At 44.4% G+C, this 18,415-nt stretch overlaps 1 protein-coding gene across 1 annotated transcript; it reads left to right on the forward strand.

Annotated features, from left to right (window-relative positions):
• Nucleotides 1–1,554: 1,554 nt before the first annotated feature.
• LOC308044302 (organic solute transporter subunit alpha-like) lies at nucleotides 1,555–11,174 on the forward strand (the record flags this gene model as incomplete). The annotated part of the gene is made up of 8 exons (XM_080350910.1): nucleotides 1,555–1,633; nucleotides 3,168–3,319; nucleotides 3,437–3,510; nucleotides 5,078–5,236; nucleotides 7,859–7,970; nucleotides 8,875–9,021; nucleotides 10,400–10,505; nucleotides 10,987–11,174. 8 exons carry the CDS (start codon nucleotides 1,555–1,557, stop codon nucleotides 11,172–11,174), a joined length of 1,017 nt encoding a protein of 338 aa, XP_080207036.1.
• Nucleotides 11,175–18,415: the final 7,241 nt, after the last annotated feature.

The following is an 18,415-nucleotide window of genomic DNA, read 5'->3' on the forward strand; positions in this document are numbered from 1 at the left end:
CAGCATTTGGCTCAGAAGCCAGTGCAGAGAGGGCACTGCGGAGGAGCCTGGGCTAAGAAAGTGCACAAAGCAGCAGACCTCCAACTGCGGCAGCTGAGGGGTCATGACATGTTCTTCAGTTTGATTTATTAAATGTAAGGACTGTCAGGCAAATATTGTTGCCAAGAAGTAGCCCAGAATGTGAGGAAGAGGTGATGCATGCTCCCCTAAGATGTACGGCAGCTTTTAAGGAAGCGGATCTAATGTTCAGTCCACTCCCTTTTCCTGAAAAGGCTCAGGCTGCAGAAAGGATCCTTCCAGCAGGAGAAACGTGGGAAAGTGGAGAATCCCTCCAAGCACAGCATTGCCAGCTGGGCAAGGGAGGTGATTGTCCCGCTCTGCTCTGCACTGGTGCGGCCTCACCTGGAGCACCCTGTGCAGTTCTGGGCAACACAGGATAAAAAAGACATAAAGCTACTGAAAAGTGTCCAGAAGAGGGCTGTGAAGTTGAAGGGTTTGGAGAGGAAGCTGTATGAGGAGCAGCTAAAGTCACTGGGTTTATTCAGCCTGGAGAAGAGGAGAATGAAGGGAGACCTCATGGTGGCTACAGCTTCCTCACAAGGGGAAGAGGAGGGGCAGGTGCTGATCTTTTCTCTCTGGCAACCAACAGCAGGACCTGAGGGAATGGCAGGAAGATGTGCCAGGGGAAGTTTAGGTTGGACATGAGGAAAAGGTGTTCAAGAAGAGACTGGACAAGGCCCTCAGACACATGGTGTGAACTGTGGGGTTGCCATATGCAGGGCCAGGAGTTGGACTCGATGATCCCTGTGGGTCCCTTCCAACTGAGGACATTCTATGATTCTATCCCCGACGTGCATTCCTTCTGCCAGTGTAGAAGATGGTGCAGCTTTCCACCTCATTGCAGCCAAGATTATTGGAAAGTCTTCGGTGAAGGGCTCCATGGAAAGTCCTTTGAATATCTGCTACGTTGAACAAGCAACTTTTCGCCTCCCCAGGCCCCTGCAGAGAACAAAGTGTCCAGAGCTGCTCTGACTGGCTTGGTGTGGAGGCAGAGATGCCGCTGGGGATCCCAGCCCGACTCCCCAGCCCGACTCCCCATCCGTCCTCGGCTGGCAGCCCACGCTTCTGTGCGAGACCCGACTCCCGGTGCCCTGACACCCGGGACCTGTGAAAGCAGTCGGGACGCGGCTTCTGCAGGAGGCCCTCCACGGGGACCGAGCAGGGACGCCGGGCACGGCCGGACCATGGCTCCTCGCAGGTGGAGCGCGGAGCGAGTTGGGCAGGTTGCCCGCCGGGCTGGGCACTGTCCAGCCTCGCCGGGGCCGCCGGGCGCCAGGAGGCAGCGCGGGGACGGGGCCCTGCCCGCCGCCTGCCCGGCCCGGCTCCCGGGCTAATCATTAACCGCCCCTCGGCGGCCCCGACCGGCCGGGCTGCGCGTCGCGGCTCCCGCGCTCGCCAGGGACCAGCGAGCGGGCACCGACCCCCGCCGCCGCTCGTCCTTCGTCCCTTCGGCGCTGCCACGGCACCGCGGCGGGGGCCGGCGGTCCCTCCGCCATGGAGGGCGAGGGGAACGAGACCTTCCACCCGTCCTGCAGCGCCAGTGAGCCGCCCTACTCGGAGGAGCTTCTCCGGAGTAAGTGCGGCCGCCCGCCCGGGCCGGGCGAGAGGGAGAGGCGTGACTGGGGGGAGGCATGAGAGAGCCGGCACCTGCCCCTGCCCGGCACCTGCCCCTGCCCTGCACCTGCCCCTGCCCTGCACCTGCCCCTGCCCCTGCCTCTGCATCTGCCCCTGCCTCTGCATCTGCCTCTGCATCTGTCCTGCCTGTGCCCCTACCTCTGCCTCTGCCCCCGCATCTGCCCCTGCATCCACCTCTGCCCCGGCATATGCTCCTGCCCTAGCCCCTACCCTCCCCTCTGCCCCGCCGCCGTTCTTCTCCGGCGAGGAAATCCCCCGGGCGGAGACAGGGGGCCGCCAGCCCCGGCGTTACCTCCGCGGGGCAGGGGGCTGAGCTGCTTCTGTCTTCGGGGAAAGGAGAGAGGGCAGCACGGCCCCCAGCCCGGAGCTGCGGGTGGGGACCTGGGAGAGCTGGGAGGCGAGGTGAAGGGTGGTCGGAGGGGAGCGCCTGTGTCCCCTGGTACCCGCGGCACTGGGCACGGGACCAAGTCCATAGACCTGCCTCTGGTCTCAGGCTTCCCTGCGATGGGATCTGTGGTGCTGGGATGTCCATTGAGGTGTAGACTGCTCACCGGCAGCCAACTCTAGAGGTGTTGGGGTTTTTTGAAGCAGGTTATGTTGAAGAAGCTGAGGCAGAGGCTCTCCTTCGCAGGCACTGCATGGTATGTCTTTAGGTACGCTATAGCCACAATGGGAGTTAGTGCCAGTGTTGGGCATGAGCTTCTGCTAGATTAAGCCTGACTCCACTGTAGTGCTTTCTTCTGTCTCCAAAAGCACCTTTCTTGGAAGAAAATCCAGCTCAACCGTTAGCCTGTGGGTAAAAGTTGATATCCATACCCAGGGTCAAGGGAGATGTAGAACACACCAGCCTTGGGTAAAAGTTTATTTCCATACCCAGCATTAAGGAAGAAGTAAAGAAGTGTTTGGTGAAAGCACCAAGTTTATCTCAGGCTCAACATATCAGGGGCCTATCCTTACATTGTTCATGTACCCTAGAAATTTCCACCAAGCCTATAATAAGGAAGTTATGCACAAACATGCCTATGAACATACAATGGAAGCAAAGAACTAATACTGATTAAATACATTTTTGCTTGTAGTCTGCCTGGAAAAGTTCCCAGAATATGTATTTGCTGTGTTTGTGTACATTATATATTATATATTTATTTATATTCTGTTACCTATTTACATTAATGTAGGGACATTTGTCCTGGATCTATGTCTTTCTGAAGGGGATTTTTGCATAATGCTTTGAGAACATGGAGGCATATTCTTCCCATGTGCTGTCTGTGGATCCTGGAAAGATTTAGTCATGAACTTCAGTATTTGAATCATCCCGTGGAGTCAATGGTCAATCTATGTAGCTAAGGATGAATAAAAGTCCTTGCAGGAATAGAGCTAAGAAGCCTCTCAGAGATGGTGTCTTTACATAAAATGTTTGGAATGCTTATGAAATAAATCATAACTTTGTGTTTTGTTTTCCCTCTTTGCAGGCCTTGATCTACCAGGGAAATTTCTCTTTGCAATCTTGACTCTGATGACGCTAATTGCCAATCTGGTATTTATAGAGGAAGCACTCTACATCTACAGGAAAATCCCCTCCTCCAAAAGATCAATTATAATTTGGGTTAATGCTGCAGCTCCAGTAAGTTATCACAGAAAAGAGATAAAATTAAATTTTGAAAATTGGGGTTTCCCTGAAAATCCACACGAACCTGCTTTTTCTCTGCCCTTTGTACAACCCTCGTCCCTTTCTCTGTAGGTGATCGCTACTACTTCATGCATTGGCATGTGGATTCCTCGCTCAACGATGTTTACAGATTTCACAGCAGCAGTGTGAGTATTCTGCTTGATTCTAGACAGTTGCCCCAAACCCTGAATTTCTTCCCTTTAAACATCTGCCGCTCTTGGTAAACACAGTCATTTTGTAAATTTAACAATTTAGTAATTTTTGGTTTGAGTTGAAATCTCTTGGCAGCTCTTTTCTGGGAGGTAGAAAATACCGAAGTAGTTTCCAGTGCTACAGTCCCCTAGTGTGTGAACCTCAGTATGAAAGATCTGTGACTTGCATGTAATTGATCCCTCGGATTGACAGTAGCTTTGAAGCAGTACTCTTTCTTTCCTCTCTCTGTGTGTCATGTGGAATGAGACTCTGACCTGTGACTTCTCTGTGCTTTTACTAATGATGAGCTGTGGAGGTCTATTATTAATGGTGGCAACTGAGCCTCCGATGAGTATATCAATGTAAAAATGTTCCACGGTTGTCCTGATGAAAGCACTTTCATGACAGCTCTGACACGCACAGAGAAGAATGGAGAAATGTAGTCCTTGCTTTCTGGAGGTGATGGCGCGGCCCTGGTAGGCAGAGCCAGGTGGGGGGATGCTCTGGCCTTGGGCACTCCACAGTTGGTTTTGGGTTGATTTTGGAACCCGCTGCAGGATAGTTAACACAGATTGTCATTAATAGCCTCACCCATTGTCACAGTAGAGTAAAAAAGGAGGGAAAACACAGCAGTACGGAACACCGTGAGCATGCAGCAATTTGTGCAGGTAGTGCAGATTACCAAAATCTTCCAAGGATCCAGTCCTATGGCACATTGAGCCTATCTGCATCCCCCCTCCTCTCTTGTCCAAGCTACAGGTTCCCATCCCCTCAATTACATCCACTTCCACACACAGTTTCCAGCTGCACAGCAAGCTCCTTTGAGGAGACAGTGCAGCTGAAGAGGACCTCTTTTATTTGGTGAGACTGGATTTCAGTGAATCAGTTCCCTAAATCAGTTTGAGACATGGGAGGAAAGTGCGGTTGCACAATCTGTAGTTCCTGGGATGGGTTGGGAATGTGCAGGTGGTGAAGGCAGGAGAGGTGGGGCTGTGGCAGTCAGTGCTTGGATCAGCTTTGGTTGCAGAGGAACCACACCCTGACTGCAGCAGCCCATACAATGATAGCAAGAGATATATATATATATATATATATGTATGAACCTAGCCACGTTTGTCGGTGGTGGTTGGTCGATTTGTTGTTGTTGTTTTTTTTTGTTTGTTTGTTTGTTTGTTTTAAAGGAAGAATAGGTCTTGTTCTGAAAAGTTTGGACCAGTCAGGACTAAGTAATAGATAGAAAAATATGGCCATAATGACTTGGGCCAGAGAAGCCATTGCTTTCGGTGGCTCTGCCACCAGCCACAAGCGCAGCTAGTCTGTACCTCAGTTTATTCCCCTTTTGGTGAAGTTTAAGGCAGTTCTGGTCCTCCAAGGTGATGCAAAACTGAAGTTTTTTCACAGGTAGTGCTACGATTTCTGTTGCTTGCAAAGTGCAAACTGTAAAAACCCTTGACAGAAGGTGGCACTGGCATAAAAGAAAGATACAAGCAAGTTCAAGCCATCATTTTCGTCCTCTCCTAGATTTTTCGCCATAGTTATCCACAAGTTCCTGCTGATGATGATTAAGGAGTGCGGAGGTCAAAAGCTGCTCCTCAGGCGGTTTGAAAATGATCGCTTCAAGATCAGCACTGGTCCCTGCTGCTGCTGCTGCCTTTGCCTCCCTCGTGTGCGCATCACTAGGTGAGTCGCCCTTTAAGATTTCCCAGCTGGAAAACGGCTGCTGGAATTCAGCCAACTTGGCAAGGCCAAGCTTACAGCAAAGGGCCTCCCTTGCTTCCCGAAAGTCAGTCTCCAGCCGTCTCTTTTAAATGCGGCCATCACTTTGGGGCTGTACGCCTCCACTAATTTATTTTGGTATTATAATGCAGAATTTTGCATAAGAGTCGAGAGCATGAGCTCTCTCAGTTTAATCCAGTGCAGTGTTTCAACTTGCAGTAATGTTGAGCACTGTGGCATCTCCCCAACTAATCCCATTCTCTTTCAAGAAAACATTTCTGCAGTAAGAAGTGTGTGTGGGAGGAGGCATTTCTACTCTAGAAAACCTAATAATTGAGATTTCAGTTACTTTTCATTCCAGAAGGGAACAAATGTCTCCGAATGGAATATTTTTCTCAAGCAGGATTGTCAAATTGAGGCTGTATTGAAATAAATTTCTCCTACTTTGATAAAATTGAAATGTTTCATTCTGATTTTGACTTCAGAACTACTTCAGATTAAAATAATTTTTAGAACAAAAAGTAGATTTAATTCCCAGAAAGTTTTGATCTCAATGAAACACCATTGTCTGGTGAGTTAAAAGCAATTTGTTTCTTCTTTTAAACTTAGTATTAAAGCACTTTTGAGAAGTGGGGTGAGGATGGAGATCTGCACCTGTAGGAGCCAATGTGCTTTAACATAAACCCTGCTTCCTTTGAGCATTGCCTGGTGGAGCTTCTGCTCTGGCTAGTGTCACCCTGTCATTTACATATTGCTCTGCAGCTTGGAAGCCTCATGTATTTCCCAGGGCTTTCCTACTGGCACGGAGTATGAGAATGTTTCTCTCATTAAAAGCAAAAGCTGAAGGACTGAATGTGCAAGACAGAGACTTTTCTATGAGGGACTGGACATTAGTGTCGGAGGGACCTTGGGGATTTCATGATCTGATTAAATGAAAGCAGCAAACAGAATGCAACTTGGCAGTTTGTGCTGCTGCTTTTGCAAAAATTCTTATTTTTATTGTAACAATTATTCCTTAAACTGCTTCTTGAAGTATTAGAATTTAAACTCTTATTTCCATAATTTATTTAAATGGAATAACAGTAAGTATTTACATGGAGGAGGCATCAAGAAGAAGAGGTAGTAAACCAACTGAAAAATATACCTCCAAAAATGGATGTAGTTCAATGACATAAAACCAGCAACTACTGATATGGATCTAAAAGACTTCCAGTTTTCATGGGCATTGTTTTAGGTGTGTTTCAGCAGAGCTGAAGAAATGCCATGGGACAGATCTGTGCTATAGATCTAACATGTCACCGGTATATTTGTTTTTCTTTCCATATCTGTCACCCTCTGTAGAGGTTGTGGTATCTGGGAGCTTGGGAGAGGATCCTCTACTCACCCTCCTGTTGATCAGTCCAGTGACAGCTTACCCAGGATGATATTAGCTGATATCAACTCCTTTCAGGAGCTAGGTAGTTCCTACTACTGCTGGGAGGAAGGACAGCTGTCTGTATTTTTGCTGTGCAAGCAGGCTTAGGGCTCCTTCTCCAGCGTCTGTAGCAGCAGAAGGCCCATCTGCTGTCTCTGCTTCTGACTTCTAGCCTTTTCCCATTGCAGTGTACAATTTTTTTAAATATATGAGCAACCTATACCAGAGAAAGGTCGGTCTGATATTCCTCTCATAGGTATCTCCTGGTGAAACAGGGAGCTACTCCAAGGGAGGGATTAATTCTTTAAAAAAGCCATGTGCTATCGAGCAGTCCTGGGAAAGCTAACAAGGTACAGTAGACAAATGAGGCAAAGTAACGAACCATACAGTGGGGAGAGACGTAGCAGAAGAGGTCTGATGGTTAAGACAGACCTGCATCAACAAGGAAGACAACTCCTGGTCTAGCAGAGACTGCCCTGTTTGTCATATTATTCTTTAAAGCCCATTTGGGAACAAAAATTATCTGAAAAGGCACATGCACTAAATGGCTGGCCAGTTGAAGGCCCTTCCATGTGTAGGGAAACTAAGGAAATCCTGAGCTGCTCTGCTGGCCTTTTGCGGTTGGCCAAGTGAAATATCTTTTCTCCTGCTAGAGTACAAAGGAGCAAAACCAGGTGCTTACATGGCAGCATTAGTGACACACTGAAGAACTACCAGTCCTGTCACGTAGGTCTATATGATTCCCTTTCTTGATCTACCACAGGGCTAGGAAGTGTCTGAAGAGGAAAGCTAAATTGCCCAATTTCATCAGAAAACTGAAATAGTAAGGCAACAACGCAAGAGAAAGTGTCATTATTGTTCAGAAACCAATTATGCTGCTACTGGCTCTCTGGTTAGCTTTGAGGAAGAGAAATACATCACGTTTTGCCCAGCTTTCATTAGTATGTACTTGATACAGGACAGAAAAAGTACTATTTTGGTAGAGACTTTACAAAATAAACATGGGGTAATTCTTGAAAAGATTTTCTAATCTTGAAGCTGTTCCTCCCTGGTTTTTAGCCACGTGCTACAGGACTGGAAAAGTTTCGCAGTTGACAGTATCAAAAAATGTTATTAAGGTTGCTAATAAGATTTTTGCCTATGTGATTATGTGATTTTTTTTTTTTGGCTAGGCGAACCCTTTTTTGGCTGAAGCTGGGCACCTTTCAGTTTGCTTTCCTTCGACCTGTGCTGATGTTTTTATCAATAGTGCTTTGGACTAATGGCATTTACACCCCTTACAATGTAAGTAAATATTTGAACTGGAGATGGTTCACAAAATCCATAGATTTTATGGCCGATGTTAGTATCTTAGCCTGCAACTAAACTGAAATCTGGGTGCACTTCCAGGTGAGTCCTTCCTGTATTGTTTTGAGACCCTAAGCACATAATATTTGCCTTCCCCCCAGACTCTCCATTTCCTGTCTTGGCTTGGAAAGAAACTGGGCATCAGGGTGGGCTGGACATCAGATTATGCTCCAGCATGTTTCCCAGCTTGTGTGGTTAGAATAGCAGGACTGCAGGGTGCACTGTGGGATGTGCCTGCCCTGTGTTTTATAAGGCACATCCTTAAGAATCAAGTGTGTGCACTGGCATGTAAACACAAAGCCTAATTCTATGATTTTCTGCAAATCATGGTGATTTTTATATCTGTGCAAAGTGGAAAATATAGCACTGTGCTTCTGCTCTGTACCATGTAAGCAGCAAGATGATGGAGAATTCTGTAATGGCTAATAATTTTGCACCTTGTGGATAACTCAGATTAAAAGTAATACTTTTTTCTGTTGTTTCATGGTCTAAAATAAATTACCCCTCTGAGATGTCACACTGAATATGCTCTCATGAGCTGCTGAGCATTCCCAGTTGTTGCTGGGGTCAGACTGAGGGGTTATGTCACTTGTTACCTTCCCAGGCAGAACAGATTGGCATGTCGGTGCCTGCTGGGCGCGAGCACTGTGCTAGCACTCCGGTTGGTTCTGTGTGGTTTCCCCTTGCAAACCCCAGCAACGGCTGCTGCCATCAGCTTTCATGGAGACAGAAACAAGCATTTTAACATCTTCATCATCCGGTTCACAATTTCTTCCTGGAAATATAATAGTAAAATGCACTGTAAAGTTTTATAGGTACGCTTGTTTGATTTGCTTCTCAGTTATCTCCCAAAGGAGCTGCAATATGGATTAGCTGCTTCGTTGGTGTCATCACCATTATTGCTCTGTGGCCAGTTGGAATCATGTTTCAGCAAGTTAGGACTCTACTCATCTGTAAGAAGATCATCCCAAAGTTCGCTCTTTATCAGGTGAGACGTTTAATATTTCTGATAAGAATTTCTCTTAACTGCAGGTGTAACACTATCTCTCTGTTTCTTGGTCCTTTGTTGAAAAGTTATAGTATTGTTTTTCCCATTAAATGCAGTGTGCAAAGGTGTATTTTTACCTGATTAAATCTGCATCCCTTTGAAGCACTCTCCTTGGCTTCTGTTGGGTTTTACCTTGAGCCATTTTACCTCTCGTCTCTCAGGAGCACTGGAGGTGTGAAAGCCACATCCATTCAACTTCAGGCAAATGAAATCAAAACAGCACCTTCTGCAGGGCTGGAAGGAAGCTTTCTATCCTGAAACACAATGTTAAAATGCTGGTGTGCACTTTTAAATACTAGGAGAGGATGTGGAGCATTGTGTGGGTGGCTGTTGTTTGAACTGTTTCAGCGTGTCATAATGTTCTGTTTTGCCAATATTTTTCTTAGCTATTCTGCACTTTAGAGTTAGATGATAATGAAAATACTGGCTGGGAATCATTAAGCAGTAAGGAACAGAACCAGATAGGTCAGATTGAAAAAGCCTAGGGCCACCCTCATTCACATCACCCTGAAGAGAATACAACAGAATCCTTGGATATGCATCGTTCTTGAACGGGGCATGTAGAAAAGCTGGTGCACTAAGGTCTCTGTTAAGTAAATTATTAAACATTTATAAATGCAATAAACAGGATAGTCATATCTGCAAATCTGCATTAGGGTGAATCCAGGTATAAGATGGCAAAGTCTCTTGATGTGAGCGTTTATACTCATGCAGTTACACCAGCAGCTAGAGAGACACTTCGATATCTTCAAGGCAGCGAAGGCCTGATTCAGCAAATAGCAGGTAATAAGAGACATCAGTGATGGTTGCTGAAGCGAAGCTCTGAAGAGTCCTTCATCCTTTCTGGCAAAGAAACCAATCCCATTTAAGTTGGGGAGCACCACATCTCCCTGCTGTGGCAAAAAGAGGAGACAACAGAAAAAACATTCTTTGAGTCCTTCCTCCACTAAGGGAGACCATAAACTCATCAATTAGATTAACAGGAAGTTTTAAAAACATTGTTACCTATTATTCAGAGCTCAGTTATTATTTAAAATCCCAGCTGGGACCTCTGTATATTGCAGCTCTCAAATGAAGGGCTGAGAAGAAACACTTTTCAAACAGAGGTTTAATTTAACACTCCTGTTCAGAGCAGTATCATCCTGTCCTAAAGGCAAATCCTGCAGAACGGCAGGCAGCCTGCTGGTGGGTGAAAGGAGAGGGACGGCAGGAAAGGAGAAATGAGGTGAAAGAGTGTCTGTTATGAAAGCAGAATTGTTGTGTGAAATATAAACCTTTTCCTGGTAGCTAAGGCTTCTGTTTTCTCTTTCTGGTGCAGTTTATCCTCATTCTGAACCACCTGCAGGCAGCTATTATCAACATCTTGGCCATGCAAAGAGTTATACCCTGTGCTCCACCACTCTCCTCTTCAGCAAGAGGAGCATGTAAGTTCTTTTGGGAAGGATGTTGTTAATTTACATGTAAAAGTGCCAGTTCAGCTTTGGTAACTTCAGCATCTGGTGTTTCCCCAAAATATTAATTTCCTGGGATCATGTAGCTTTTGGAGAATCTCAGCTTTTACTAAAAACCAATAACAAATGTTTTATAGCTGTTATAATAACAGAGAAAAAATTGATAATGAGAAGATTTGGAATCAGAAATGAGAGGAGAAGAAATCAGCATGCATAATTACTGCTAAAGCTGTTTTGAATGCATAACTTATTGCGTGTTTGTTGATGGGCAATGCTCTGTAACTTATTTTATTGCCAAGTGTGGGAGACAGTTATGGGGACAGGATAGTAAAGTTTGTTCCTTTTGCACAGATGAAAATAAATAAGCCAGGTATCCACTTTATGTCTGGTAGTCATTTGCCCCTTTCTGGGGCTTTTCGTTGCCTTTTTTTTTTTTTTGCCTTTTTTTTGGCAGACACAACCCAGCAGCTCCTCATCATGGAGATGTTTCTCATAACCCTGATCTCAAGAGTGGTCTATCGGAGAAGATGTGATGATCTGGAGCCTCCAGAGTGTATGGCTGAAGAAGCTGGTGACAACAAGCAGACTCCTAGGATTATCATGAATGGTGCAAGTAGCGAAGATGGGTTGCCGAGAGTTTAGGAGCCCTCTGAGTTCCTGTTCTGCAGGAGCTGGGAGCTCAGCTGCAGCAGCTTGTATGTTCTTGCACTGCAAATAGCCACTGTCCAGGTTGGAACGACTTCTGACATAAACACCTGTGAGCTATAGTACTGAAAGGACCACTAGTAGAAATATAATGCTGTTTATTCTCCAGTGATACATACATGGTGTGTTTTCATACCATGTAATTTAGTAAGATTTCTTACCATGTACTTTTATGCTGTTATTGAGCATTATTTTTTAGCTATTAGAATGGCTATGCTTTGGAGTTAATCCAGAGTCCTTCTTCTTCATCTCTTTTGACTTTTATTTCATTTCACCCTGGATTGCTGTCATATGTCCAACACAGCATTTTCGCATCCTACCCCATTAAAATTTATCAGCTCTCACTGTATGCTACAAGCTCACCATAGCTAATTCTGATCAGTAAATACATTTGCATGTGTTTGTTCTGAAATCCCAAAGCCTGTCTGGGCTCTCCACCTTCATGAATGATGATTTCTTTAGGGCAAGACTTTTTACATTCCTTGGCAATTCACCTCCGGATAAACACACAGTTGCTGTTTGTAGATATGTGACTGGCAGATGTTCTTCCCAGGGACAGCAGATTCTCTGTCACTGGCCTGGGAAAAGAAAGTAGGAGTCTGAGATGTCTTCTGCCATAACTCTATGATGGTACGTGGTGCTTGGTTCTCTGCTTGGGAAATGGGAATAATGATGCTCAGGATGCTTGCACTAATGGTGTCTGTGAGGAGAAGAGCTATGGAAAGTAATCTCTTATTTTCTTTTTTCTTTTTTTTTTTTTTTAATTTTTAGTTTACAAGGAATTTTTTAAATACTTTTTGTTTGGGGATTGGTGGCAAATGAAATATTCTGAAAACAGCTGGTGAGCAATCTGGAAGTGTAAAAGGAAGCTGAATTAAACAAAATGGTTTTTTTCTTTCTGAATGAGGCCAGAAATAGTATTTTTTAACAATAGGATTCCATTTTAGTAGAAAAATGGAGTTGTTGTTTTTTAAGTCGTTGAAACAATTTTTATATTTATTTTTTTTAAGCAGACAGCCTGGGAAATTTAATGGATTCATGAACTTATGACTGTGAGAGAATCTACACTTTTCCATTGAAAAATAATTTAGGCAAAAATTTTTACTCTGCATTAGAGTGTGTCAGTAGAATTAACTGGGATCAGCTGACATATTCTTAACATGAGAAATCTTCTTAATGTATTTTAACATTATGGGTATTAGCATATTCCTAATGTTACTTTATATCAGTGTAGTCTAGGACACAGGTATATTTGTAAACTTGCAGAACAGTACTTAATTTCACAATGGCATTGGGAATGGCTGGCTGTGAGTTTGAGCAGATTCAAAGCCAGAAAATAAAATATTTTGAATTGGTAAGGAATCTTTGTGAATTGCTGTGGAAAAGACTCTAATTACTAGAACAAACGATGTGGCAGACACATGGTGTGAACTGCGGGGTTGTCCTACGCAGGGACAGGAGTTGGACTCTGATTCTTGTGGGTCCCTTCCAACTCAGGACATTCTATGAGCTGGACTCTGATCCTTGTGGGTCCCTTCCAACTCAGGACATTCTATGATTCTAAATGAGACACGTGAGCACTACTGGAATATGTTTTCTGTAGCTGTTCTGAGAGGGACATGCCCTGCTGGGTGGGATCTGTGGTACAGAAGAGCAGATCCATCTGCTGCACATGGACAGTGCGTGTGGAGCCAGGTGAAGCATGCGGAGAAGTGGTTGGTCTCTGCAGGTCCAGCGAAGGCAGCTGCTGGCGCACAGCGAGAGCCTTCACCCATCACTGCGGGTCTGGTATCTGTCGTGTCTCTGAAGTGCCCGTTAAACAGGTCTTGTAAACATCAGTGTGGGCATGATTTAGCCACAGGTATCATCACTGGCTGGTTTGGTTTTGGGTAGAGATCTGATATTTGTTGTGATCTTTGTCTGACATATTTCAGTAATAAAATGTACTGTGGTGACTGTTGAGCAGACTTCAGATTTGGCAGGAAGGACATTCCTTTTTACTATGTACAGTCATGGAGGTCTCGTTCTAAAAATAACGTGCTTGCAATGAACCCTTTTCAGAGCAAAATTTGACATACTTAACCTGAAATATGCGCCTAAGAGTTTTCCTGAGTTACATCTTATAAGAATGCAGCGGAATGTATGGGTCTTATTGTTACAATTCTTTTTTTCTTGGAGCTTTTTAAATTAATAATTTCTTCCCCAGCTCTGGCTCAGATCAATAGCTGCAGCCTGCCTAGTCTAGGTGCAGCATCCAGGTAGATGTCTTGGAGCTGGCAGCCAGGAGCAGCAGGTGGCCTGCACTGCCGTGCATTCATTCAGGTGCTCTGGAAATGAAAGCATTGCAAATCACAGCCTCCAGGTTGGATCTTAGGTAGTCTGAGTATGAAAAAAAACCAAACAAACCAGGAAGCCGGAAATTCCCCCTGTCTCAGTTCTGATAAGGATCCCTTTCAGGTCAGTGAAAAAACCTCACTTTCAATTATGTATTTGTGATTAAGGCATCCGAAAACATTTTATGAAAGCTAGAAGATAAATTTAACAACTCATTTTATACAGCTGCTGTAAAGTAAGGTATGTTAAGGTGAGCGCATAACATTTATGCTATGTTTGCTTGAGATTATCATGTGAGGAAGGGTAAAGGTAATTTTATCAGTGTCTTTTGTGATGGTAAAAGGCATCAACAGCATTAAATAGAAAAATAAGCATACACAGAGATGCGTGATCAAAGGTTACAAGAGTTTCATGAGAACACAGGGGAAAAAATAGTTACATGTTTTGGGTGGCCATGTGCTAAGGATGTGGTGTGAAGGTGACCGCTAGCCATGAAGCCTCCTGGAGCGTGACACAGGGATGTGCAGCATGAGCAGCACAAGTACAAGGAGTGGAGAATGAACGCAAGCACCTTGTAAAAGTTGCAGGAGCGGGCTGGCAAACAACAGCTGCTCAGCACTCTTCCATCTGTCATTCACGCTATTATTTTTAAAACAACACTAACAGAGGGCCTCCTGTTCCAGAAGAGCATGGTGCAGGCTTCTCTTGGTTGCAGCGTGGGCAGCACTGGAACCTTGAAGAGGTCCCCCCAGCAGACCTCCTGTCATTCCCTAGGTACGGCAGCAAAGAATGTATTTAAGTGTGTGCCTTTGCGTTTTACATGTTTCAGCAGCAAAGACCTAGCGACTTAATACCCAAAAGATTTGTTTCAGGTGCTAAGAAGGTTGCTTGGCTGATTATAGACCTTTCTGTCTCTGCATCTCCCCTCCTGCCTGTTCCTGCACCCTCATACTTGCCCCTGCCTCATTCTCCCTGCTCAAGAGAAAAAGCTGGAGTGCTCCTGGGGCTGGACTCTGTGAGGCGGTGCAAGGGTGTCAGTTCACGCCTCCAGACCCAGGTCAGCCAGACGATGGATCATTCTTTCTACGCAGTGTCTGTTCCCTAAGAAGGGCCAAGAAAACAACACAAAAGAGTACAAGAGCTGAACTGTGATCTCATGGTTCCCAGAGCTAGAATAGGGGAAGAAGTAACACAACAAGGATACAAACAAGGGTAAATTGAGCAAGTTTGGGAATAGGCAGATTTCATGTAAGCAGTAGAGAAGCCCAGAAGAAGACTCATGGATAACTGAGAGAGGAAGACAGCAGCCATTTGATACACAGCTAATGAAAATGCTGGAACAGCTCAGTTACAACGAGTCCACCTATTCAACACATTGACGCGTGGCTTCCTTATTCTTTTTAACAAGGTTTGACTGCTGTGATAGTTTGAATGCTACCACTTTTACTGACAGACATCCACGTGTTCCTTCAGGACAGTTCATGAATCCGCTTGCACCTCCCTAGCTCCCAGGTAAAAGGGATCACTATTTTCAGGGCACAGTTTGTGGAGGAAGAGGATTAGATAACAAACTGATTTTTTCACTACTTTAGATCCTTTTAAAAGTGTTAAATAGATAATTCTAACAGTTGTTTGAACCTAGTGAGCATGATCGTCTTTGTTTTAGCAAAGGGAAACTGAGGCAGGGAAATCTAGAGATCTTGCTCAATGCCACACAGAGGAACTTTGTATCAGCTAGGATCATACTGCAGAAGCTACCCAGTCTCACCCCCTTGCTCTGAAAAATAACACCTCTTACATGTGGTAAGATCACAAATTAAGCTAAGAGTGTCTTGAGTTAAGTAATAGTTAGGTGAGTTAGATAATGTGTTCACCAGAACAATGAAATGAGTTGCTCTTGGTTTTCATAACCTCATTTGAGTAAGAGCTACAGGTCAGAGCGTCTCTTCATTGGTTGTGGAATTGGTGTGAAGAACAGATCTAGGTATCCTTGACTTGCAAGAGGAGGTATGCAGAATATCTTAGACTATTTGTCTCTGCTAAGGCACGCCTTAGTATAACTCCCCACAGATCATCATGCAGCCTTATTAGTAGATATGCAAACACTCTTCATTCTTCTCAAAATCACAGTTCCTATTAACATGTGTATACATAAAGACAATCAAAATGGCACACTGAAAGTGCTCAGAACTCTATTTTTGAAGAATAATTTTTTGTGCCGTTTTTATATTCTTCTTACCCTTTCTTTACATTCAAAAACCTTGTTATGGCTGTTGTGATGCTACTTGCTGCCAAATAATCAAGCAGTTGGTGTGCTAGCATAGCACTTGAGGGCACAGGTGCTTTGTGACCTGCCTAAGGCAGCATGAAGTCTCTGAAAAATCTTCTTCAAGCAAAGAAAAGAAATCCTTCCTGCAGAAAGTCCACTGAAGAACAGGAAGGAGATTCTATTGAATAATTTTTACATTTTTTGTGGGAGAAATCAGACTTAAATTTTGGCAATATATTGGATGTTCTGGGTCAGTTCTAGGGAGAGAGAAAAATTGCCCAAAGGCAATTTCCCTTTCGTTTGTGGATGTCTCTTCCCTTCAGAACTACAAACAGGCTACCTTATTTAAGACCTGACTGCCCAGTACCCATTAAGGTCACAGCACATGTAGGAAACTAAGAATAGCATAAAGTTACTTTTTTTTTTTTTCTTTTTTCCCCTTTAATGCAATTTGGCAGCTGAAAAAATGCCAGTTTCCCCTTTAGAAATTCTGGAATCTAAGGCATAGTTTTTGTTGAGGCTGAAGTCAGTTCAGACATCTAAGAGAGCTGCTGAGCTGTGAGAAAGCACTGCGAAACATTCTGCAAAGCAGAGCCACGAGAAGGAAGGTAAGATTGCTGGCAAAGGGGTGAGTGTTGACACAGGGTTAGCTAGCAGCTCAATGGCTCTTGAAGAGAAAGACCAACATGGAAACCATACAGAAACCTATGGAAAGCAGCCTGAGGATGGCAGTTTAGCAATGTCAATGATCATCCTGTTCCAACCCTTCCCTTCTTGGCTGTGGGCTGCCCAGCCAGCAGTGACTCCTTGGGTGCCTTATCAGGGTGGCAAGTGCTTTTGTTTGTTAGCTCTACCTATGTATCGTGTATATCGGCCAATAAATCAGGAGTTTTACTCTCTTGGGCTCTGAAATCCTTTTTGTAGTGTCTTTGTATGTAGCAAAAAACACACGAATGAACTGACCTGGGGCAGGAGGAAGTTACAAAACGAAGGCCAACTATTCAGTGTAGGCAGCACCTCCTCTTCTATCACCTATTGAAAATCACTGCCATAAAAAGCAAAAGAAGGGTTAGAAATAGCATGAAAACAACAACAAAGTTTATGTTCATCCTTTAGTGCAAATTACTGAAAAAAGGTGAGTTTATGTGTCTCCTTGTAGCCTTTCCATACCCAGCCAGCAAAGGGTGTGAGCTAATTGTTAAATTCAGTTCAACAAGTTCCTCATTAGGGGGAAATTACCTGAGTTTGAAATCTGCTAATTTTCCAATCAGGGTGAGTGTTTGCACTTGTGATTTGGAAATAATTAACACATGGTATAACATAAAAACCTATGTAAAGGCTAATGGTAGAAGGACTGATTTCCTCGGCATGAAAATGGTGTGCTTGGTTTCCTCAGAGCTCTATTACTATCCTTTCAGTATCAATATCTGTGGTGTAGGGTGTTCTAGTATTTATTTAGATTGATTCTCTGCAGAGTTGTACTTTAAAATTATTTTCCAGGGCTACGAGTACTTCTTTTTTATTATTTTGAAAGGTGCTGTGTTTATTTCTTCTTTTTTCCTGACAATACAGACTTTCCCACAGTTACTTGCTTTTATTATCTCTAAAAGGAGATCATAAACTGTCATTTTAGACTGGGGCTTTAGTATGAGTTCTGCAAATTTTAAAATGCACGTTCCCAGGAGAGCCATGTTCTGATCCTTAAGAGCATCCCTAAGAATGTGAATGCTCTGTAGTATTTATAAAGAAAGGATGTCCAGGTCGGACAACTAATTAGGAAAGCAGATGCATACATGGGAGAAACAAATGGAGCTGGAAAGCACAAAACAATTTTTTATTTTAAAGTTTCAGCTATTAAGTATAACCCTGATCATCCTCACTTCTATGTATTATCAGATAATATTAGCTAGTCTAACCCAGATATTCTTTCTGGTAAACAATGCTGCTCTTACACCTTAGAGCATGGCACTAGTACAACTCAGTGCTTTAGTGACCTCTCACCGCAAAGCGTGCAAGGGAGAGGAGCGATTTAATCTCCTGTAGCTGAGACAACTCCACCCAAGGGTGTCGATAGCCCCGTGGCTGTGGGCACACTGTGGCTTGTTGACAAGGAGGGTGTGACTTGGCACCTACAGACAAGAAGAGCCCACTCCATGTGCATGGGTAGCGTGCAGCAGAGCTCAGGTGTATTGTCTGGACTAATGTCTAGTTAAGAAGCAATCCAGTTTTGGCCACAGGTACAGTGACACAGAGCACGGCATGTGAGCTCTGCTTGCCCATGATCAGCACCTGGAGCTTTTCATTGCCTTTTGTCACCATATTGCTTTTAAATCCATGAGACCTCCAGGAAGAGCCTCCCACAAAAACAAACAAACAAACCCCAAAGAAAACAACAACAACAAAACAAAAACAAGCCAGCATAGGTAAGGTAGCTTTAAATGGCATCTGATCTACCAAGGCTTCGTCAAGCAGCACCCGTTAGGCAGAAAGGCTGTCCCACGAAACCCTAGGAGGGAAACATGGCTCTTTCTGCACAGGCTTGTCTTCTCACATGCCCACAGATATCTATGGCAGA

The sequence above is a fragment of the Nesoenas mayeri genome, assembly GCF_963082525.1.
Source record: "Nesoenas mayeri genome assembly, chromosome: 1".
Lineage (NCBI taxonomy): Eukaryota > Metazoa > Chordata > Aves > Columbiformes > Columbidae > Nesoenas > Nesoenas mayeri.